Source organism: Tachypleus tridentatus, chromosome 2, assembly GCF_004210375.1.
Source record: "Tachypleus tridentatus isolate NWPU-2018 chromosome 2, ASM421037v1, whole genome shotgun sequence".
NCBI lineage: Eukaryota > Metazoa > Arthropoda > Merostomata > Xiphosura > Limulidae > Tachypleus > Tachypleus tridentatus.
In genome coordinates, this window is record NC_134826.1 from 136,939,262 (window position 1) to 136,966,286 (window position 27,025).

The 27,025-nt window shown below is 35.0% G+C and overlaps 1 protein-coding gene across 19 annotated transcripts in view; it reads right to left on the bottom strand.

Moving 5' to 3' along the window:
* The window catches only part of LOC143245209 (single-stranded DNA-binding protein 3-like), a 157,914-nt gene that overhangs the window by 17,190 nt on the left and 113,699 nt on the right, over positions 1-27,025 (bottom strand). For 16 of the 19 annotated variants that reach the window (XM_076491297.1, XM_076491295.1, XM_076491286.1 and 13 more), the window contains 2 exons: positions 7,635-7,706; positions 2,874-2,931 (listed from right to left, as the gene is read on the bottom strand). In XM_076491297.1, coding sequence (XP_076347412.1) covers positions 2,874-2,931; positions 7,635-7,706 — 130 coding nt within the window. The remainder of the gene's footprint in view (positions 1-2,873; positions 2,932-7,634; positions 7,707-27,025) is intronic. The other 3 variants (XM_076491290.1, XM_076491285.1, XM_076491291.1) reach the window with 1 other exon arrangement.

Consider the following 27,025-nt stretch of genomic DNA (forward strand, 5'->3'; position numbering starts at 1 on the left):
ACATAACACCAGTAACACAGTACGTATCTTGATAGAATAATGTTTGCACATAACACCAGTAACACAGTACGTATCTTGATAGAATAATGTTTGCACATAACACCAGTAACACAGTACGTATCTTGATAGAATTCTTGTGCGCTTGAGTATCAGTTATGTTCAATTTTATTTCTAGTAAAGCTGCTGAGCTCAGAAAGCTCTCTAGAAATGCACAACGTTAATAAGATAGCTCGTCATACGATAAGTGACAAATGAAATCTAATATTAAAAACCAACGTTTAAAATGATACATCTTTCTCACACTTTGTATGTACTATATTTTCACCTAACAAAATTTACGAAAACAAAATCAAATTGAGCATAATTAAAATTACGAAGAAAGCTCCTTTTATGGTCAAAATAAAGAGCATCCAAACAGCAATTTTTTACCAAAAATAAAAACTAAGTCCTCACATTCCAAAAATCTTGTATAGATGACGCGACGATAATGATAAGTAACGTAAACTACAGTAAAACGTAAGTTTTAGTTTATCTATAGTTACATATCATATTATTTTAACATGTCATTTATCCTTCTTTAGTCCGTATGACTCACCACCAGGTGTCAACTGAATAATGGCAACTCGTGGTATCCATTAATTTATACCACTTACCACCAGTTGTTAGCTGAAAAAATGACAACTCGTGATATCTATTAGCTTATAAACTCACCACCAGATGTTAACGGTAGCGTGTATGAGGGCAAGCCTTAAGTAACAACACCATTGGTCCAACGCGAAGTCAAACAAGCCAATCATAACGTATGAATTCACATAACTAATGTCGAAACGAAATATAGACTACAGGTTGTGTCTGTACTTTATGATTCAGATGACTTTTGACCACAGTTGCTACTCTGGCAATCCATATCTATAAATGCTTAATCCTACGTTCGAATACAATTGCTGTACATTTTTTAACATGAATATTTTATTTAACATCGCTCCATTAAGTATATTTATAAATCTCGCCCTGTGAGCCCACCTATCTTATGATAATACGTTTTGTCGCTATGGAAACACCACATTCTCCAGCTGTTCTTTACCAAATTTCACGACAACAGATCGAGTTTTTGCTTTGATTTCTATCGCTTCTTGTAAGATACCCTAACTGTTTTTGATTTTATATAATTTCACGTAGTTTGTTTGTTGTAAATAACCTGCAATATCGTAGAGGGCGTACATTTAGTGAACGCAGCACTCCATGCGGTGGGTTTAATAAAAACGATGTGCCACATCACTTACTCTAAATGGCCCGGCATGGCCAAGCGCGTTAAGGCGTGCGACTCGTAATCGGAGGGGCGCGGGTTCGAATCCCGGTCGCACCAAACATGCTCGCCCTCCCAGCCGTGAGGGCGTTATAATGTTACGGTCAATCCCACTATTCGTTGGTAAAAGAGTAGCCCAAGAATTGGCGGTGGGTGGTGATGACTAGCTTCCTTCCCTCTAGTCTTACACTGCAAAATTAGGGACGGCTAGCACAGATAGCCCTCGAGTAGCTTTGTGCGAAATTCAAAAACAAACAAACTTACTCTAAACAACTTATAAATTACTTTCGTGCTCTCTCATATAATGTTGAAACATTTTACACTGATGCACATACGCCAGAAACACTGTATGACACTTTAAACTTTTTATCATAAAATTTCATAAAAGTGCTTGTCAAAACAGCTCTTGTTTTATTATGTCTTAAGCCTATAAAAATAGGCATATATTATAAATTTGCATGAACTCCCCTCAAGAACATTTAGTGCGATAAGCTGGGGTAATGGTGGAAAAAAATCCTGTCCGAATTTCAGCAACATTAGCTCACAAGCTTATTGTTTAAACTACTAAACAGAATCTTAGGAGATTGAAAACTTCAATAAATTGACAAAATAAAAATATACTCTGTTAAAAGTTAAGAGACAAACTTTGTAGTGATTATGGTTGTGTTTATCGTTCAGTTTATTAATTTTTAATTAACTGAGCTTCGTTTGTATTTTGACTATATATGCAACCCTAGCGGTGACATGATATATTATTAATATAACAGAAGATTATGCATTAGACCGTTACTCAGTTGATTATTTTAATGTTGATGTTCAAGAATTTTATATTCTACTCTACTTATTTAAAGCGGAAATTAATAACCTACCAATTTTCGTTTACATTCTCATTTACTTTGTAAACAGATATGGAATGCCCTGGTGGTTAGGGCACGTCAGCCTCGCGATCTGCAAATTGTGGGTGGTGATTCCTTTACCGAACGTGCTCGTTCATTTAGCCGTGAGGGGGCGTCATATTGTGAAGCCCAATCACACCATTTGTTAATAAGAGAGTAGCCAAAGAGGTGACAGCGGGTGGGATTTACTATTTACCTTCCCTCTAGTATATCACTTTTAAATTAAGGACGGCTGGTGTGGACAGCTCTCGAATAGTTTTGCACGAAATCGAACAAAAACCTTTTACACACAAAATAATTTTTACATAATTTGTATTTATAAAAAATATTCCATGTAAACCAGAAAATATGTTCCACACGGAGGATTAACTAAAAAAAACCCTCGTGGTTTATTTTTTTTAACTTATATTCTTATAGCGTGTCTTGCAAAGTAGGAAAAATAACAACTTTTGAAGTTCAAGTACACATACATACACACACTTTGCCCCTGAAGAAGAAAGGTAGACCTTTCGAAAGTGCTTGGGTTACATGGTTTCTATTTCATTTTTATCAAGACTTCCGGGTGGTTGTACAATACCTCAAAAATTGAACGTCTTTTAATAATCTTGACACGACCTGTATCGATTTCAATAAAGCAACATATATTAAGTAACTAAAGAAATATCATTTACCTTGTCTTGATGGATCCATACTGTTAGGCATAACAGGTTCACCAGGAACACCAGTAGGCTAGTGACGTTCAAAACGAGTTTTTTTTTATAGGTTTTATAAACTTAACTGTATGTTTTTGTACAGTTTATATTATTAATAAACTTATTTAAAGTAAATATACGTTAACAAATAAAGAATCGCGTAAAGAATAAACATTTTTACTTTTTGAACTAAACAATAAGTTCTATAATCGTTCTTACGTAACCTTAAGGTTACTAAACTCAATAAAATGTACTGTTGTCAGAATAATGTTATTTTGAACCGTCTATATACAGTAGTTTTTTTGTTTTGCAACTGTCAAGTTTTATAGACAAAATTGCCAGCTATCAACTCCTTAAAAATATAAAAATTGAAAGTGTAAGTTTCTTTTGTTTTCGTACTAAAATGTATTGGTTACTTTTAATGCTGAACTTGGTAGCAGTAAAAATTCTGTATCACCCAGGTATACTGTTAAAATGACAAATATTACAGCAATAAATTAAGTACACCCAAGAAAAAATGCGCTAATTTTCAACAACGTATTCAAGTATTAATTCTAACCACGTATGAATTATTTTAAACAATGTATCAATATGTAAACTTTAATTAATGTACGTAAGGTAACTTTTAATACAACCATTTGTCAGTTGGATATATCTTGCATATTTTAAGTTCATTAGTTTTCGTTCTCCGTCTCGAATAATAAAAGTATTCCAAATAATAAAACCACGAGATATAAAAAGTTCAATAGCGCGTCACGTGGTAACCAAATGTGACTGCTTTAATGTGAATTTCCATAAACAAGAACAGATTGGATTATAAAGTATTGGTTATCAAGTAGTATGTAACGAATTACTTAACATGTTTTTTTTCACATTTCTTTCCTAATTAGAGATGTGTGTGTGTTTTCTTATAGTAAAGCCACACCAGGCTATCTGCTGAGTCCACCAAGAGGAATCATAGATGTTCACATGTGTTCAGAATTTCTATACGTACTTTTTATACATGCCATCATTATTACTATTTATTACGACTCTGCCACTAACCATGCTAGAGAAAATAACATAGCTGTGAACATTGGTACACAAATAAGGCCTAGCGTAAATGAGTTACGTGGTGAAAAATAACATAACTGTGAACATTGGTACACAAATAAGGCCTAGCGTAAATGAGTTACGTAGTGAAAAATAACATAACTGTGAACATTGGTACACAAATAAGGCCTAGCGTAAATGAGTTACGTAGTGAAAACTACAGAACAACAACACTTAATAACCTCAAGTAAATTGAACCTCATTCGCTATTCGGAAAACAACTCCTGTTTTAAACTTTCCATTTGAAGAAACAAGAACCCATGTGTTTTGTAATTCATAAGCAAGTTAATTAAATCGAGGAATGGTATTTTTCTGCTCTCTCTTCTCAGCATGAATACGATATCAACGTAATGATTTTCTCCAAGTACAGGCATGTCGTAATGGGAAAACTAAACCAATCTTATTAAATAACGAAAACGGTACGCTCGTAACATTTGCTAGAGACTCGTTTTCCTCAGCTATTCAGCTCGAACACGTAATTACACTGGTATAATGGCACTCTGAATACAAAATAAAAGAAAACCCAAAGGGCAACAGACCAATTCCACCCGCATTAATTGGATAATATGCTATTAACCAATTAGGGACCGTATGTTAATGGCTATCATTAAAGTTTCATCTGGAAAGACACATATCACGTGCACTTTGTAAATAATTCCGTATTGTTTTTTAAATGATTCCTTCGCCTCGTTTGCAGACTGTGTAAATGGAAATTATAATTAGCGCGTGATCCAACGATATCATAAAGTTTCGTTTTATTTCTACCACTTTAAAAAACAAACAGAAATACGCATAATACGTATGATCTGCAAAACTAACACATATGTTACATCCTATTCAATATGATTAGCTATTATATATAAATAACAATGTACATGTTACATCCTATTCAATATGTTTAACTATTATATATAAATAACAATGTACATGTTACATCCTATTCAATATGTTTAACTATTATATATATATAACAATATACGTTACATCCTATTCAATATGTTTAACTATTATATATATATAACACTATATACGTTACATCCTATTCAATATGTTTAACTATTATATATATATAACACTATATATGTTACATCCTATTCAATATGTTTAACTATTATATATATATATATAACACTATATATGTTACATCCTATTCAATACGTTTAACTATTATATATATAACACTATATATGTTACATCCTATTCAATATGTTTAACTATTATATATATATATAACACTATATATGTTACATCCTATTCAATACGTTTAACTATTATATATATATATAACACTATATATGTTACATCCTATTCAATATGTTTAACTATTATATATATATATAACACTATATATGTTACATCCTATTCAATACGTTTAACTATTATATATATAACACTATACATGTTACATCCTATTCAATACGTTTAACTATTATATATATATAACACTATATATGTTACTTCCTATTCAATATGTTTAACTATTATATATATATATAACACTATATATGTTACATCCTATTCAATACGTTTAACTATTATATATATAACACTATACATGTTACATCCTATTCAATACGTTTAACTATTATATATATATAACACTATATATGTTACCTCCTATTCAATATGTTTAACTATTATATATATATAACACTATATATGTTACATCCTATTCAATATGTTTAACTATTATATATATATATAACACTATATATGTTACATCCTATTCAATATGTTTAACTATTATATATATATATAACACTATATATGTTACATCCTATTCAGTATGTTTAACTATTACATATATACATATAACACTATATATGTTACATCCTATTCAATATGTTTAACTATTACATTTTTATATAAAACACTATGTAACACAGATTTTGTTCCTGGATAGTATGTGTTATTTCTTAATTGCTTATGTTGTAAAAGTACAGAAAATAACCATTATTCCTTTGAAACTTTGCTTTTGTGACCTGGATAATGAAATTTAGAAATTAACCTATTTTCTATGTAAAAACGGGCAAATTTGCACATTTTCATTTACATAAGGTGTGAATAAAACAACATATGAATCAAGATTTACATGTATTTATACTAAAGTTATACAAAAATGTTTAGAAGTGAGTAATTTTTCGAGATTTGTGACTGTAATGTAAATCACTTTCACGTATCAGCCCCCAAATATAGTCTCCCATCATGTTTTTGTTATACGCTTCCAGATCACAAAAGCAAAGTTTGAAGAGAAAAATAGGTCTTTTTCATTTACTTTAGGCATAAGCAATTGGGAAATAACACTTTCTGCCTAGAAACAAGAAAAGGTAAAAATTTTGTTTCATTGTGTAATGTTTTAACTTTAGAAATGCCAATACGTAAATTACATCATACACTAGCTGTTTCACTACAAACATAATAACATTAACGTTATCTTACGTACAATATATCTATAAACAAATATGTAAATTACAGCAAACTTATTCATTTTAGCTGTATACTTGTCACCATAATTGAGTATTACACACCACACACCAGCTGTTTAACTATAACACATTAATAGAGATGCACGTTAAACCATACATGGGGTGTTAAACTATTAAAACACCAATACAGATGTGAGCTGCAATGCACTAGCTGTTTAATTATAAAACACACCAGTGGAGACGTGTGTTACCCTATGCTAGCTGTTTAACTATAGTCACATCAATAGAGATGTGAAACACATCACACTAGTTGTTCAACTATAAACACACTAAAAGGGGTGGGAGTTACATCATAATAACTATTTAACTGTAAACACACCAAGAGAGATGTGAGCTACATTGTACAAACTGTGTAACTATAAAAACACATACAGATGTGAGGTACATCATATTAACTGTGTAACTATAAAAACACCTAGAGATGTGAGCTACATCATATTAACTGTGTAACTATAAAAACACCTAGAGATGTGAGCTACATCATATTAACTGTGTAACTATAAAAACACCTAGAGATGTGAGCTACATCACATTAACTATGTAACTATAAAACCACCTAGAGATGTGAGCTACATCACATTTACTATGTAACTATAAAAACAAGAGATGTGAGCTACATCATACTAACTGTGTAACTATAAAAACACCTAGAGATGTGAGCTACATCATACTAACTGTGTAACTATAAAAACACCCATGTAGTTTTCAAAGCATGTAATGTGTTGTTAAAGTTTTATAGATTTACTTTTTAAAGTGCTTGAATCAGTAAACAAAAATAATAACTAAGATGTGACTGTTCATAACTAAGATGTGACTGTTCTCATAATTCTGTCGTTGTGAATGTCATACAAAACTGATTCTTTGGATAATTATATCACCCATTTGTTGACGAGATGAAACTCTGCTAGTATAAGTATGTCTTCATATGCTCCCACACCCAACCCTTGTGTGTTATTCAGACAGGATATGTGTTTGGATGTAAGCAAGATTAATCCGTGTGCTTCCTCTCCGTAGTTGTCTTTAATCACATCAGGAAGTTTAGGAAGTGAAAAATAAGGAGAAATGAAATCTAATAAAAGTTACTCTACGAGCTCGGCTGTATTTTTTTTATCTTTCAATATAAGATGTCAAAGTTAGTTGTTAGTCATAGGTAAAGACTCACACTGAATTCTATGTGCTGGGGCATTCGAATTCCCGGTCTTGGCCCTCCTGGATACCTTGGGGTTACGAAGGTCTAAATAATATATAAAACAAATAAGCATGAATGGAACACGTGCCTTAATCAACACGAATATATTAAATGACTATGGAAAGAAGAACACAAATGAACACGAATGGAATACTGGCTTAATTAACACGAACGTAATAAATGTCTAAGAAATATAGGTAAGAAATGAATGTAAAAGGAACACGTCTTAATCGGTAGGAACATAATAAATCTCTATTGAAGGTGTGTGTTTTTATCTTATAGCAAAGCCACATCGGGCTATCTGCTGAGCCCATCGAGGGGAATCGAACCCCTGATCTTAGCATTGTAAATCCGTTGACTTACCACTGTATTAGCGGGGGGCCTATGGAAGGTAGAACGGAAATGAAAATAAATAATACACACGCCTTAATCAGTTGGAACACAATAAATGTTTAAGTAAAGTAGAACAGGAATGACGTTGTTGTTTCGAATTAAGCACAAAGCTACACAATGGGCTACCTGTGCTCTGCCCACCACGGGTATCGAAACCCAGATTTTAGCGAGGTAAGTCCGCAGACATACCGTTGAGCCACTATGGGGCAGAACAGGAATTGACATAAATAGAACACACGCCTTAATCAATAGGGACATAAATGTCAGTTGACCAGAAATGATCAAGCAGTGTGAATAATACACGTTAAGTAGAAAGAACAATAAGTGAAATAACGATATCTTAAATTTAAACAAAATTTATAAACTTTTTCTCTTCTATACGAAATCAAACATGAATACCAACTAACATACTTCAATGAAATTACACAGTTAAGCAGGACTGCGAAAGATTTGGTTTAGTTTGGTTTGAATTTCGCGCAAAGCTACTCGAGGGCTATCTGCGCTAGCCGTCCCTAATTTAGTAGTGTAAGACTAGAGGGAAGGCAGCTAGTCATCACCGCCCACCACCAACTCTTTGGCTACTCTTTTACCAACGAATAGTGGGACTGACCATCACTTTATAACGCCCCCACGGCTGGAAATACGAGCATGTTTGGTGTGACGGGGATTCGGACCCGCTATCCTTGGACTACGAGTCGAGTGCCTTAACCCCCTGGCCATGCCGGGCCCAGAATTGCGAAAGAATGAATGAAAAACAACAAATATGTAGTCCGTAAAGAACAGGGCACTGAACGCGCAAATTTCATACCAGTTGTGCGAAAATACACTATGATCACTCCTTTGATTCAATATAAACACTCAAAACATACAGCCTTAATACATTCTATAACAACTATTGGTGCTATATTGTTATATAGAAGCGGTTTCTTATTTTCTTCGTTACTGTCACGTGACCAACACTTGTTAATAAAACAAACAAATTGCTTGTTTACTTTCACAGTACATAGTTTCGAAACAGAATAACTTTATAACAAGTAATTGAAAACCTGTTTAAACATTACTGTATTAAAAACTTCAATTTACATGACATGCAGCTGAGCCTATCGTGCCCAATTGCTAAGCTAATTGCATATGTTCAATATTTACATAAACACTAATTTAGTGAATTTAGAGGTTTCCGAACTTTTAATCATTCAAATAACTTTAGGATTACAAGTTTACGTAAATATCCCATCAGTTAACTTCTATTTTTTTTTGTTATTCTGGGACAATAACATTCCTACTTGGAATACACTGAAAGGATGGGCTCGCGTTAACGACACGCCATTAACATTACAGGTCTGCTATTACACGCCAAAACAAAACATGAAAATTAATTAAGAAACATGTACACTAAGATCTACGTGACACAATATAAATCCTGTCACACATACACAGAAAACACATTACAGATACCACTGTGTAGCATATATTCTCTGTCGGAAACTTTGGCTTTTCAACGGTTTGATATAGTTCAGGTGTGTGTGTGTGCGTTTTCCTTTTAGCAAAGCCACAAAGGCTATCTGCTCAGCCCACCGAGGGGAATCGAACCCCTAATTTTAGCGTTATAAATCCGGAGACATACCGCTGTACTAGCGGGGGGCTTAGATCAGGTAAGACAAGACTGGTGTAAGAGTTGGGTGGGTGTTGCCACGTGTAAATCAAACAATCAACCAAACAATGGTCCAGAATGTTTTTTTTTCTTATGAGTTTGTACAGGTATCAGTAACGAATGTCTGACGTTAGTTTTGTTATTTCTCTCCCAATTATTATTCGTAATACTTTTTCGAAAAGATGGAATCACAGTTAAGAAAACAAACAAACGCAACAACAATAAAAAACAAACATATTCATCTTTCTGAGTTACCCAAAAGTTGGCAATGGGTGATGGTGACTATCTCTCGAGTATATTTGCACGAAATTTCGAAAAAAAATGTTAACATGTCACCAACTATTGTCTTTAAATTCGTTTCACGACATCTGTATAAATAACACGTTCACATAAGTCTGTCCGGAACTGTTCTCGCAAATTTCTCGTCAAAATTTATAAACCCTACATCATTAGAAAAACGTTTGTTTGAGAAGTACAGATTGAATATTGGCTTTTCCAATTAGAATCATCTTACCTGTTTTGTATTGTGTTAAATCAAACTTTTAATGCAACAAATATACCACAAGATGGCACAATTTCGTTGTTACCAGATGACGACGTACTTCGATCTCAACTTTAGTTGTTTTTTTAATTGCGAAACATTTCATATAAACAACGCTTAACCCATGTGTAATTTCCTAAAAAAATAACATTACATTAAATACAGCTATTTTGGGCTTCATCTACTTGTTTAGAACTAAAATTTGCATGTGCAGTTCCTTCAAAAGCGTACACTTATCACTTTGTGAACACGCATTGAGACGCTTCTGCATACTTAGCCAAGTTTGCCTTTATTGCAACTTTACATTTACCTTACTTTGCATTAATTTAGCACCTTTTAGCTACTTTGAGTTTTTGTTTAAGCTCGTAAAACCAGCTCATATTCTGTAAACTATTATATACACCATTACTATGCTTAATTGTTTACTTTACATGTAACCTTATTAAATAAACAGACCAGGATTTATCGATCCAACACATAACGCCTGCAAGAAAGCGTTAAAGCGTTATCTTAAAATGCGTGTGTGGAAATGATAGAATGGGGAAGTTCACGTGAAGGACACGAAAACTACCAAAAATGTTTCATGACATTACACTCCAAGATGTTTCATTATTCTTAAATGAAACCTTTGCGAAGTCATGACCTGAAAACATTATATCCTCATCAAGGTACGGTATATTCCACTATATCCCCAGATAAATAAAATTCATCCTCATCTTGATAAAGTATACCCCACTATAAATGTTCATTGTTTTCCAAAACCTCGTCCTATCCATCAGTATTTAGCAGCATAAACGGTTTTCATACAGCACAATCTTCTCACGAAGGATCATTTAGATTCTTCTGGGACCTCACCACGAAGGGTCATTTGGAAACTCTCCTATAATCTCACCACAAAGGATCATTTAGATTCTTCTGGGACCTCACCACGAAGGGTCATTTGGAAACTCTCCTATAATCTCACCACAAAGGATCATTTAGTTTCTTCTGGGACCTCACCATGAAGGGTCATTTGGAAATTCCCCTATAATCTCACCACAAAGGATCATTTAGATTCTTCTGGGACCTCACCACGAAGGGTCATTTGGAAACTCTCCTATAATCTCACCACAAAGGATCATATAGATTCTTCTGGGACCTCACCATGAAGGGTCATTTGGAAACTCTCCTATAATCTCACCACAAAGAATCATTTAGATTCTTCTGAAACCTCACCACGAAGGGTCATTTGGAAACTCTCCTATAATCTCGCTACAAAGGATCATTTAGTTTCTTCTGGGACCTCACCATGAAGGGTCATTTGGAAATTCTCCTATAATCTCACCACAAAGGATCATATAGATTCTTCTGGGACCTCACCACGAAGGGTCATTTGGAAACTCTCCTATAATCTCGCTACAAAGGATCATTTACATTCTTTTGGGATCTCACCACGAAGGATCATTTGGAGAGTCTCTTGTAATCTCACTACAAAGAATCACTTAGATTCTTTTGGGACCTTACTACGAGTGGTCATTTGGAGAGTCTCCTGTAATTTCATCACAAAGGATAATTTAGAAACTATCCAACAAACCTTATCTCATACAACAGTTATACAATAGAAATTGTTAGTTCCCACAAAATATATATATAATCAAGTTATATGTACATTACTGTTCTTTTTATCCATTTCACGTAGTTCAGTGACATAGTCGCGCTAGTCATTCCTAATTTATCACTGTAAGACTAGAGGGAAGGTAACTATTCATCACCACCCACCGCCGACTCTTGGGCTACTCTTTTACCAACGAATAGTGGGATTAGCCTTACATTATAACGCCCCCACAGCTAAAAGAGGCGAGCATGTTTGGTGCGACGGGGATTCGAACCTGCAACCCTCGGATTACGAGTCGAGCGCCTTAACCCACCTCTGTGTGAACTTATTTTGTGAGTTTTTCTTTCTGTTCAAAAGATGGCGGTCAGAGAACTCTTCTCACTTTAAATTCGTCATAATTACGAGAAATCTGACGTTGTCGCTTGTTTAATAAAGTAATACTAAGATAAAATTAACACACGCCTCACGCACATGCCTACGACCGAAACGAATGCTGTACGCGACATGAAACTATCGTCACGTGAATATAATCTAAAATAACCTAATATCTTAATTAACGTCATTCCCAGAATTTGTTTTGAATTTGCATCAGTTAATTAATAATTTTGCTAATACTGTAAAAGATAAGATTACCTTTTACAGCTTAGCACAGATTCCTAAAACTTTGTATAACAACTACTGATTTCAATTAAAGTACGAACAAACGTTAAGGCCATAAAACGGTAACATTAAGTTAGTGTCTAGGAAATACGTGATTAATTAAACGATTTGAAAGACGACAACTATGAAATATACATATTTCAAAATTTAATCATAAATAAGATGTCCATATGTCCATTGGATTTTTAAATTCACTCTTATAAAATTTTTATAAATCAAAGATATACTGGTTAAATGATACCTAATAACAAACAATTTACAAAAAAAATCGTACTTGCTCTTTCCGCTAGGGCCTTTTATGTATTTTACAGAAAATGTTCATAGTTTCAATCGATTTGTTTTTTGCTAGTTCTTTACAGTGACTGTTGCAATAGACAGAAACACAAAACGACTCAATATGTGGAAACCGTCAAGAGTGAAGGGTGTACAAACACAATCAACAAACACGTGCTCCAGTTACGCATTAAAACCATCGAAATCAACGTGTGTTCTTGCTGGTTTGTGGACTGCACATACAAATGCTTAAGACAGAATTCACTACCAGTAAGGATAAAGGCGTCTATCAGGAATTTCTAGCACGCTCGATGCGGTCTAAATTCTGTCCACAACTTGGTCTCAAAGACTAGAAAGTACAATAAAACTACTAACATGGCTGAAAAAAAAACAAAAAAAATTTATCATACAACTTTACAGAATACAAACTAACCTTCGTACTTTGTGAGGCCCAACATTTGAAGATCGTATTTGTTTGTTTGTTTTTTGACAGTAAATTAGTTTCACCAGATACTTTAACCCTCCGCTATTCCAGCGGTAAGGCTACGGATTTACAACGCTAAAATCAGGGGTTCGATTCCCCTCGGTGGGCTCAGCAGATAGCCCAATGTGGCTTTGCCATAAAACAAACAAAACAGGTATTTTAAAATAACCTGTCGACGAATAAATTACGATACAAGGGCATGACTTTAAAAAATGCCACTTCCTAACACAATAAATATGAACAATAAATCCTAAAAAAACATTAATCAACTGATTCTGTGTTGTTCAACTCTCAACACAAAGCTGGCGTTAGTTACATTGTGAAATACGATATTTTAGAATGATGTGTTTTTGTGTCAAATTTTATAAAGGTTTAACTTATCGATTAAAGTCATATTAACAATAAAAAAAGATAAATTTAGCTAATCTGATTAAATAGACTTGTCTGTTAATGACTAATTTGATTAAATAGGCCTTGCTTAATATTATTAGCTAGTTAGCTATTAATGTCAAGGTCATTTCTATATTTCATTTTTTAAAACAAAAACGTCTTGAAATCTAACAATTATCCGTGTTTGTTTTTGATACAAACTAAGTAATCTACCACTCCGATATTTTTATATTACAATTTGAGCTTCATTAGCGGTGATTAGAGTGGAAATTATTACTAAGAGATTGACTTGGCTTGTTTTGAATTTCGCACAAAGCTACACGGACGGCTATCTTCGCTAGCCGTCCCTAATTTATCAGCGTAAGACTAGAGAGATGACAGTCAACATCAACCACTGTCGATTCCTAGTCTACTCTTTTACCATAGAATAGTGGAACTGACTGTAACATCATAACACTCCTACGGCTGAAAGGACGAGTAAATTTGGTGTGATTGGGGCTTCGAAAGCACGATCTGCAAATTGTGAGTCGAGAGCCCTAACCACCAGTACTAGTCTAGTAGCCACAGAACTGACTCGGGATCATAACAGATGTTTCCAAGTACCAAGCCGGTTGAGGTGATCGACTCGTAATCTGTGGGTCGGGGTCTCGAATCCCCGCTACACCATAAGTGCTCGTCATTTCAGTCGTGGGGGCTTTATAAAGTGATGGTAAATCCCACTATTCGTTGGTGAAAGAGTAGCCCAAGATTTGGTTGTGGGTGATGACTTACACTGCTAAATTAGGGACGGCTAGCACAGACAGCCCTCGTGTAGCTTTGCGCGAAATTAAAAACAAACAAACAAACAAATATCAAGCTACGGTTAAATATTGCGTTGGTTACTAGATTTCTTCTGTTAACATAAATTTAATAGCCAGATGTTAGTAGTTTTTGTACTAGTTCTGCAGATCTAACGTTTTTCTTAAACTTCCACAGATCTGATTGCAGCAAAATATTAGAACGAATAGATATTCTAAAGTAAAGAGAATTTTCCGGTCTTTTACTATAATAAACAGTTTTTATGTTACTCTGTGAATGTAATAAAGGTACTAGGCCTATAGCTGGCAGCGATCGCTTTCTTTTGTTGTACTATGAGCTCTAACTTTCGAGGAACAATGAAGTTTCTGTAACGAGTTCGCCATTTCTAGTACCACGATCTATAGTTTTCCGACAGGAACTCAGTTCCAGATGTTTCCGTTACAATTTAAAACAATGTTCATTGTTTGTTTGTTTTGAATTTCGCGCAAAGCTACTCGAGAGCTGTCTGCGCAACAATGTTCATAGGGCTGCTGTCATCATACGTGTAAGTAAACGAAAAATCTTAAACCCCTAGTTTTATAGCTGAAGGTAAACATTCGTATTTCCTCCTTTTTAAACCTTGAAATCAGTTAGGCCTGCCACATCGATGGCAAGCTTAAAATGATAGAATACCGAAATCGGTAGCTCACAAACCATATTAACTACGTTTTATTGCGTTTATCTTAAGCTAATTACCTGTATCTGTCTCTGAGATTTTTAGTTGTCACCAGACCAGTAGTTAATGCAACTTTTATTTGCTGTTAGCTAAAAGACACACAACAAATCGCACACTTCGAGTTTGTTTTTTGTTTTTTCCAGATTCGTAATAAAAGCGTGTATGTGTTTTCTTATAGCAAAGCCACACAGGGCTATCTGCTGAGTCCACCGAAGGGAATCGAACCTCTGATTATGGGGTTGTAAACCCCTAGACTTACCGCTGTACCAGCAGGGGACCGTAATAAAAGCAGTTTACATGTGTTGCTTAGTAATCTATTTTTCACGAATGAGATTATCTTAAAATGTACGTCGATAATTAATCTTTTTTATTTTCCAAAACAAGAACACAACAAAAAAAAACAAATTGACGTTAAAAGAAATTTGTAAGTAAACAATTATCCAAGTTACATTTAATATATATTCAAACCTTTAACGATTTATACAGAGCAAAAGTAAATCGAAACGATATTTTTACCTAGAAGCCATCTTAATTCGTAAAAGTAAACGTGAAAATCAAATTTGTTTTAAAATATTTCCTTCTGAAACATACATATCGTAACAAACCCACAGTCTGTACAGTTTATTTGTTATTTAGTACGAAGCTAAACAACAGGTGAAACATACATATCGTAACTAACCCATTGTCTGTACAGTTTATTTGTTATTTAGTACGAAGCTAAACAACAGGTGAAACATACATATCGTAACTGACCCACAGTCTGTACAGTTTATTTGTTATTTAGTACGAAGCTAAACAACAGGTGAAACATACATATCGTAACTAACCCATTGTCTGTACAGTTTATTTGTTATTTAGTACGAAGCTAAACAACAGGTGAAACATACATATCGTAACTGACCCACAGTCTGTACAGTTTATTTGTTATTTAGTACGAAGCTAAACAACAGGTGAAACATACATATCGTAACTGACCCACAGTCTGTACAGTTTATTTGTTATTTAGTACGAAGCTAAACAACAGGTGAAACATACATATCGTAACTGACCCACAGTCTGTACAGTTTATTTGTTATTTAGTACGAAGCTAAACAACAGGTGAAACATACATATCGTAACTGACCCACAGTCTGTACAGTTTATTTGTTATTTAGTACGAAGCTAAACAACAGGTGAAACATACATATCGTAACTGACCCATAGTCTGTACAGTTTATTTGTTATTTAGTACAAAGCTAAACAATGGACTTTCTGCGTTGTGCCAAGCAAGGGTATCGAAATTTCATTTTTCGCGTTATGAGCTTTCAGATTCACGGACGAGTCACTAGGGGGCATACAGGGTGTCAGAAAATTCTGCCAACATTATTTCTAAACATCGTATAACAAGGATGTCCAAGATAAAAGTTCAGAGAGTTGTAAACTTTACATTCTACGTCCCCCAGATTTGTATCACTAAAACCCAGGTTTTGATAAATGTGACAGTGACGTCACATACAGCAACAAACAAATCATTTTACGATTTTATTATCCTCATATTACTTGTGTAACTACAACATGAAGGGACCCTTTTAAAACTATTTTTATACACAACTGCTTACCTACAGGTTACATGTACAATTATAAAACAAAAATTGATAATCTAATTGTACTAGAACATAAATTAAATATATAAAGATAAAATATATAAGTTTTGTTTTTTCACCTTTTCAGGTTATCTGATAGTTTGATGGATGAATTTGTTTGTTTAGGCAATATTTTTCTAACTAGGGCTATACAGGTTATCTCTGTTTGATGGATGTATTTACCTGTATCGGTTGTTTTGTAACTTGGACTGTACTGGTTATCTATTAGTTTGAATGAATGTATTTATTTGTGAAGGCTATGTTTCGTAACTAGAACTATACTGGTTATTTGTTAGTTTGATGGATTTATTTATTTGTACAGGATATGTTTTTGTAACTTGGACTGTACTGGTTATTTGTTAGTTTGATTGCTGTATTTATTTGCACAGGATATGTTTTTGTAACTTGGACCGTACAGATTATCTGTTAGTTTGATGGATGTATTTATTTGTGTTGGCTATGTTTTGTAACTAGAGCTATACTGGTTATCTGATAGTTTTATGGATGAATTATTTTTATAGGTTGTTTTGTAACTTGGACTGTACTGGTTATCTATTAGTTTGAATGAATGTATTTATTTGTGAAGGCTATGTTTCGTAACTAGAACTATACTGGTTATTTGTTAGTTTGATGGATTTATTTATTTGTACAGGATATGTTTTTGTAATTTGGACTGTACTGGTTATTTGTTAGTTTGATTGCTGTATTTATTTGCACAGGATAAGTTTTTGTAACTTGGACCGTACAGATTATCTGTTAGTTTGATGGATGTATTTATTTGTGTTGGCTATGTTTTGTAACCAGAGTTATACTGGTTATCTGATAGTTTTATGGATGAATTATTTGTATAGGCTGTTTTGTAACTTGGACTGTACTGGTTATCTCAGTTTGATGGACGTATTTATTTTTGTAGGCTATGTTTTTGTAACTTTGACTGAACAAGTTTTCTCAGTTTGACGTACGTATTTATTTGTGTAGGCTATGTTTTTCTAATTAGGACTCTACAGGTTATCTCTGTTTGATGGATGTATTTATTTTTGTAGGCTATGTTTTTCTAACTAGGGCTATACAGGTTATCTCTGTTTGATGGATGTATTTATTTGTGTTGGCTATGTTTTTCTAACTAGGGCTATACAGGTTATCTCTGTTTGATGGATGTATTTATTTGTGTAGGCTATGTTTTTCTAACTAGGACTCTACAGGTAATCTCAGTTTGATGGACGTATTTATTTTTGTAGGCTATGTTTATCTAACTCGGACCATAATGTTTATCTGTTGATTTGATGGACGTATTTATTTTTGTAGGCGATATTTTGTAACATGGACTATACAGGTCATCAAACTTGATTATTTCGTGAGAAGGAAACACACGAACCAATTCTCACACATATATTTATCAAACCTATTTTATCACCGTAACAGTAATAGGTCTGTCTTCCTCCTACCAATTTACTCTAATATAAAAGATAATGAAGTTGAACGATCTACAAAGAACATTCCACATTTACAGTTTCATGAAGTACGAATGTATGAACGATAACACATTCTACACCACTGAGGGTAAAGAAAGTGGTGAATAAAACATTGATATTTCTAAACACGTAAGTCACGTTCACTTAAATTACTGACCCCTCGAAAGAAATTTTGCTCCCGTTACATTAATAAGCCCAAGTGCTTCATGAGAGTTTTATGATCTCAATAACTCACTGCATTGCTTCATGCTATATCAAAACTCTTTAAAGTCCAAAAAATATTTTGGAATACTGCGAGTTAAATGGTAAACGTTTTCCTTCTGATCCATAAAACTGGGATGTGGAATGGGTTTGGTTTTGTTTTAAAATTTCGCGCAAAGCTACACGAGAGCAATCTGCGCTAGTGGGGGTGGGAGGTAGTTGGTAGACGACAAAGTTGTTTTCAACAAAATTTGAATTGTTATATTGGAAACGGTACTGATCTTTTTAACGTACTATCAGTATACACGTGTATAATATATCGTAAACCATACTTTGAATGGTCGGCTTTTCGCTTGGGAATCCTTTAGGATGGTTTTTTGATGTGGGGATTATTTGGAATCCTTGTCGATCTCGATCATTAAATACTACCGTACTTGGTCCGGTATGGCGGGTTCGATCCCAGCCACACCAAACATGCTCGCCTCTTTAGCCGTGGGGGTGTTATAATGTGCTATCAGTCCCACTATTCGTTGCTAAAAGAGTAGCTCAAGAGTTGGCGGTGGGTGGCGATGACTAGTTGCCTTCCCTCTAGTCTTACACTGCTAAATTAGGGACGGCTAGCGCAGATAACCTTTGAGGTGCTTTGCGCGAAATTAAAAAACAAACAAACAATTACTAATCTAAAAAACACAAACAGAAGTTCCCTCAATATTACAATTAATAACACTAATTGCAGCTGGGGTCTCCTCGTATATTTTACATAGAATATTGGTTATTTCATTCGATATCTTTGGTCAGTTTTTTTTAAACATTGAATGTTGAAATAATCATAAATCTGAAACTATTCAATAATAAAATTGGTACTATATTCGCAACATTCTATAATATCTTTGTGAACAAACACACCGATACAGTAGTATACAGTTAACAAACACACTGATACAGTAGGATACAGTTAACAAACACACTGATACAGTAGTATACAGTTAACAAACACACCGATACAGTAGGATACAGTTCATAACACTCGATATCGGAAATAAAAGGACCACAGAAAGCTTCAGCAAGTCGTTAATAAATGGAGTTACTACCATTAAAAATTAGGTTACTGTGTGAAAACTGTTAATAAATAGAATTAATATCGGAATGAAATTACCACTAAAGACTGTGTGGAAACTGTTCAAAAATGAAGTTATTATCGGAATAAAATTACCACTAAAGACTGTGTGAAAACTGTTAATAAATGAAATTAATATCAGAATAAAATTACCATTAAAGACTGTGTGGAAACTGTTCATAAATGAAGTTACTATCGGAATGAAATTACCAGTAAAAACTGTGTGAAAACTGTTCATAAATGAAGTTACTATCGGAATGAAATTACCACTAAAGACTGTGTGAAAACTGTTCATAAATGAAGTTAATATCGAAATAAAATTACCACTAAAGACTGTGTGAAAACTGTTGAAAAATAAAATTACCAAATGTTCAAAATATCGGAATGAAATTACCACTAAAGACTGTGTGAAAACTGTTGAAAAATGAAGTTATTATCGGAATAAAATTACCACTAAAGGCTGTGTGAAAACTGTTCAAAAATGAAGTTATTATCGGAATAAAACTACCACTAAAGACTGTGTGAAAACTGTTCATAAATGAAGTTATTATCAATAAAATGAAAAACTTAATTATCAGAATGAAATTACCACTAAAGACTGTGTGAAAACTGTTGAAAAATGAAGTTATTATCGGAATAAAATTACCACTAAAGGCTGTGTGAAAACTGTTAATAAATGAAGTTATTATCGGAATAAAATTACCACTAAAGACTGTGTGAAAACTGATAATAAATGAAATTAATATCAGAATGAAATTACCACTAAAGACTGTGTGAAAACTGTTCATAAATGAAATTATTATCAGAATGAAATTACCACTAAAGACTGTGTGAAAACTGTTCATAAATGAAATTAATATCAGAATGAAATTACCACTAAAAGACTGTGTGAAAATTATTCAAAAATGAAGTTATTATCGGAATAAAACTACCACTAAAAACTGTGTGAAAACTGTTAATAAATGAAATTACTATCCGAATGAAATTACCACTAAAGACTGTGTGAAAACTGTTCATAAATGAAGTTATTATCAGAATAAAATTACCATAATATACATGATTATCAAAGCTATAAGGACACAACCACTTTCAAAACTTCATTAAATGAGTTGAATAGCAGGTACTTAAGTTTTTTCTACATGTAGTATGTTCGACTGTTGAATTTCGTACAAACATATTTAAGGGCTATATGCGTTATGGTATATTTAAGTCCCTAATTTAAACGTCATATTCTAAAAGGAGAGCAGCTAGGCAGTACCACCCGCCACCAACTCTCGAAACAGTCTTTTACCAACGCATACTCGGATCTACCCGTCACATTACTCCCTTATGGTGATGGAATTCAAACCCATGACTCACAGATTGCGAGTCGAGCGCTTTAACAATGGTAAAGAAAATCCAAATCAATTTATTCTCAATGGCGCACTTAACTGCAGTATGGCTGGTACATTTTACAATATCCTCTTATTAAAGTCTAGTACGTTTAAATCAACCAGCCTTCTAAGACATGTAAACCTCTAGCAGTTTTTTAAAGTTATCAACAATGTAAAGGATTAAAACACGAGTTACAGCTTTTCAAAGCTAGAACCGTGTGTGTACTGTACTTACGCATAACAACAATCAACAATGAAGGTTCTAGATATGAAAGAAAAAAAATTGGGTATATAATGTAGCGTTGAGTCTCAGTGAGGTGCTGTCCTTCATTGTAGAAGTAAACAGCCACATCTGATCTCAACACACGTGGACTTAAGGACCGACCATCTTCTAGGTTTGTCCATTAGCAGTCCTCTAACTTAGAGACTACACGTTCCTAATATGGGATGAAATGAAGTAGAATTATTGGGTGAGCATACGAAAAATATCACATCATGAGCTGATACAACACGTAAAGCTCTACGTGATTACCATATTCCAATGTGAAACTTTATATAAGTACCGCTATATCAACCATATCGTTACGATTTGTTTTGTTTTTGAATTTCGCACAAAGCTACTCGAGGGCTATCTGTGCTAGCCGTCCCTAATTTAGCAGTGTAAGACTAGAGGGAAGGCAGCTAGTCATCACCACCCACCGCCAACTCTTGGGCTACTCTTTTACCAACGAACAGTGGGATTGACCGTCACATTATAACGCTCCCACGGCTGAAAGAGCGAGCAGGTTTGGCGCGACGGGGATGCGAACCCGTCGATGCGATTTTAATAATCACAATGTTTCAACCTATAGCATCGGGTCATCATTATGCAACGGAAATCTAGAGAACTTTACAGACTGGTGACGATAACAAGTTTGTGGTTGGCGTTAACTTATCTCTTTTCTTATCAAAAGGAAGTGAATGAAATATCAGTATGGATATATATATCCAGGACCCTTACACTCTATCAATAATATATTTATTAAAACCACAACTAATCTACTGTTAAAGTTGCTAATAATGTGTTTCTGAATTTATTAATAGGCGCATGAACTACCCAGGAAAACTAGATTTATAACTAGGCAAATATTCGTATCTCTTCGCTTAATCCAGTGGTTCTTAACCTGAGTTCAATCCAACCCCAGGGGTTCGGTAAGTCAGTCTCATGGGTTCGGGGAGGTCAAGACACACACTGTGTGTGTGTCCGTTCCTTTCACCCCACTCGTATGATTCGTGACGTGATGCTTTACTTGGCCATCATTGGCTGCGGCTGATCACATCACGATTACTACAGTCACAAGTCGACTGCTAAGCGCACAAATATTAAGGCCAAGTGAATCTATATTGAACGTATATAACGGAACATGATGGGAGTCAGCGTCCTCAATGCATGATTTGCAATGCCAAGTTGATCAATTCTAGTCTAGCACTGACAAAACTAAGAGAACACTCCCTAAAGCTGTATGGAGATGGGAAATACAAGAACACAACCCTTGCTGAATTCAAGGTAAAGAGAGCCAGGTTCGATGAAAAGGCTACTTTGTTTGTTCTCGGTTTTGTACCCATCGACAAACCGATCCTCACACATCGTACGAAGTTGCGTACTTGATCACAAAGCAGGGCAAACCACACACCATTGGTGAAGCACTCGTAAAACCAAGAAGGAGTTGAAGATAACGAATATCATGCTGGGAAAAGCTGCTGAAAATAAGTTATCCCAAATTCCTCTTTCAAATGACACTATAAGCAGCAGAATAGATGACATGAACGATGACATCATGGTTCAAGTAGTTGCAGATCTGATTTCAAGCCCAGGAAAATTCAGCTTTCAACTCGACGAGACCACCGACGTTTCCAATCTAAGCCAGCTTGTTGTATTCTTGCGTTATGTGAAGAATGACGAGATAAGAGAAGAATTTTTATTTGGTAAGCCTCTTACAACACCAATTAAGGCAGCCGACGTGAAGAAACTTGTGGACGACTTCTTCAGAGACAAAGATCTTTCGTGGGATATGGTTTCTGCAGTTTGTTCGGGCGGAGCTCCAGTCATGCTGGAACGAAACTCTGCTTTTGGTGCACTGGTGAAAGCCGATGCACCACACATCCTTGTAACGCACTGTGTACTGCACAGGCATGCGTTGGCAACAAAAACCTTGCCTTCAAAACTGGCAGAAGTATTAAAAATTGTAGTGGACTCTGTGAACTTTGTGTGAAATAGTGCCCTGAAGCACCGCATCTTCAAAGAGCTGTGTAATGAAATGGGCTCTGAATTCGAGGTATTTCTGTACCATTCTAACGTTTGGTGGTTATCCCGGGGAAAGGTGCTGAATCGTGTTTTTGCCATGCGTGTGGAATTAGCCCTGTTTTTGCGAGAGCACCAACATGCAGATTGCTTCGAAAAGTCTGAGTTCATTCGTATTTTGGCGTACATGGCCAATATCTTCAATGCTCTCAATCAACAGATTCAGGGCGGTGGAGTCAACATCATCGAAGCGGAAGAAAACATGAAGGCTTTTCTAAAAAGCTACCGTTATGGAAACGACGAACAGAGAATGATAACTTCGCAAACTTTCCCCTGCTGGACGACTGTGTAAGTAAGATCGAAGATATGTCTGAAATCGGAGACATTTCAGTACCCGGGGAACTGAAGCAAGCAATTGCCATGCACTTAGATGAGCTGACAAAGTCTCTCGACGGATACTTCACCACCAGAATGTTATATCCAGTACGGGTGAGACAGCCGTTCACGTTTAGTGTTGCGACAGCAGATGTCAATGATGAATACCTCGACGAAATCATTGAACTTCAGCAGAGCCAGATTCTACAGCAACTTTTCAGAACAACAACGGTCTCAACGTTTTGGTGTCACCAAATCGTAGTGTACCCTCTTATTGCTAAGAAAGCCCATGAGATACACATACTGTTTGTTACAACGTATCTTTGCGAGCAATCCTTTTCGAGGATGGTAGACATAAAAACGAAGAAAAGGAACAGACTTTGTTGCGAAAATGATATGAGAGTGGCACTTGCCAGGGTGAAGCCGCGCATTTCTGAACTTGTCTCTGAAAGGCAACAGCAAAAGTCACATTGATTTGCAGTAAATATTCATTGAGTTATGTTTTTGTTTTTGTGTGAAATTCATGTTTTGTTGGTTTTGTTCTTTGAACACAGTGATATTGTGTGCAACTGATGCATGGTTCATCTGATGCACTAATAAAATATCTACTTATGTTTGTTCTTTGAACACAGTGATATTGTGTGCAACTGATGCATGGTTCATCTGATGCACTAATAAAATATCTACTTATGTTTTGAATTTGAAAAACTCATATTTTATTTTTCCAATTACGAAGGGTTCAGTGAATGCAAGTACAAAACTAAAGAAATCCTCACACATAATCACAGAGATTCTGAAGAAATGCTAACATATAATCACTGAGATTCTAAAGAAATCCTCATATATAATCACAGAGATTCCAAATAAATCTTTAAACATAATCACAGAGATTCTGAAGAAAGCCTAACATATAATCACAGAGATTCTAAAGAAATCCTCACATATAATCACAGAGATTCCAAAGAAATCCTCACATATAATCAATGAGTTTCTAAAGAAATCCTCACATATAAACACAGAGATTCCAAATAAATCCTCACATATAATCAATGAGTTTCTAAAGAAATCCTCACAAATATTCTAAAGAAATCCTCACATATAATCACAGAGATCCTGAAAACATCGTAGCATATCATCACAGATTCTAAAGAAATCTTCACATATAATCACTGAGATTCTACGTAAACACTACAGCAATAAAAAACATTAAGCTTTACATGCGAGAAGAACGCTAGATAGTTACTGAACAAACGGTTCTACTGACGGTTCACAACTCGAGTAACTTCTCACAAAATTGATGTACTTTTCTTTAATCGCTAACCTGATAAAAAATAAACAACACAAGATCTCCAGTCAGAAAGCGTAGAAATGGCACACATAACGAAACAACGACAAAAACCACAGACAGCAGACCAATAGCACTCCTCCGGGGAAAACTGATTAGTGATGCAAGGAGACACTGCCCCCTGCCGGAGAAAATTTTCCGTTTTAAGCTACCGCCAATTTTAGTTAGGCAGAGCAACGTGAATGATGCCAGCTGCAGCTACTCTATCTTAATACACCTGCCTTGTTGAAAGATATATTCACAAGTGTTTACGTTTTATTAGAGTTTCTACATTTACGATTGCTTGTTCTAATCAATTAAATTACATTAAAAACAATTGTGTATACGTACTTGGTGAAGTTGGATAACAATGTTAAGGTCAACATAAACATCTTGTTTCTGAAATCCGAAATTCATCAATGAAACTTCCTCGCGACGGAAGTGCCTTATCAAGAGATTTGTTCAATGTCTTTCCACAAGATAGGATCGAATACTCCATTGATCAGGTACGTGTGTGATGAAAACATATCACCTGTAATACCACCATGTTAGACATAGTTTTATGTGTGTTATTATTATTATTATATAAGTATATTGTATATACACGTACGACTACGATTGTTTCTTTTGAATTTCTCGCAAACCTGCACGAGGGCTATCTGCGCTAGCCGTCTGTAATTTAACAGTGAAAGACAACTGCAAACTCTTGAGCTACCCTTTTACCAAGGAAGAGTGTGATTGACAGTCACATTATAACATTGCCACGGCTGGAAAAGCAAGCATGTTTGGTGGGACTCGAACCCGAAACCCAGAGACTGCAAGTCGAGGAAGATTTGTTGTTTAGAACATGCAGAATGTTTAGGTCACCGGTGCGATCGCTCTAAAAATAAACCTTCGTTACTATTAAAGCTGTAACTTGTAGGTCAGGTGTTTAGGGACGTTCCACTCCAAATTTGTGGGTCCTGGGTTCGAATCCACGCCCCATCAAACATACTCGCCTTTTTTTTGTCGTGGGAGCATCATAATGTGATGATTAATCCTACTATTCGTTGGTAAAAGAGTAGCCCAAGATATGGCGGTGGGTGGTGTTAAACTAGCTGCCTTCCCTCTAGTTTTTCACTGGTACATTAGGGAGGGCTAGTGCAGATAACTTTCGTGTGGCTTTGCGCTAACTCAAACCAAAGAAACTTTCCAAGTGTAAAATACTTTCGTCATTTGTTTGTTGTTGCGCAAAGCCACACTGGTCTGTCCGCGCTCTGTCCATCGCAGGGAATCTACTCCGGATTAAAGCGATATATAAATCTGTACACTTATCGCTAACCCAAAGTGGGACAAGGTTCACAATCATTAACATGTAATCTTCCACCATTTAATATTTACCAACAAAATAAAACATAAAGAGGAGCGTTTCCCACTGCAGTTTTCCAAAAATAAACAAAGAAAAAAACAGTGTTAACATGAAATAAAATAATGTTGTATTATTAATTTTTCCGTAAAACCCCTAGTGGTAAATGACTTTTACTAAAGTGATAACACTTGCAATTCACTTATTTAATCCATTTGCCACCATGACAGTTGTTCTTAATGAAATTTGATGGCATTATTTCTATCCTATCCTACCAAGACTGATGACCTCAGGTATTTTGAAAAGGGCACAGAAGACAGCAGTCGTAGTATGGTTGACATGTTACCTATTTTCCTTTGTTTTTATTCATTGGTTCTTAGAATTACACTGGTGTTCCGAGAATTCATTACGAGAAACGTAGGTTATTTCCGCACGAATTTCTCTAGGGTTACCACAGATGTTACCCAGCTGCACGATAGCTCTTTTGTCTAGCTTCTCCAGCTCACAAAACAATAGGATGCAGTTCCTCCTTTACTCCTGCTGACCAACCCACAAAAATATGCACTGTAATTTCCTTAGAGGAACCAGGAAAATGGAGCAAATTACAATACACTATAGATAGTCACGTGGCTTCTTATAGCTTCTGTAAAAACCTCCGTTTGTTGCAAGTACCAAAACGAAGCCCTGTTACAATGACAGCATTACGTCCCTCGCTGGACTCTAAGCTATGGAAAGTCTACGTTAATAAAGCCAGT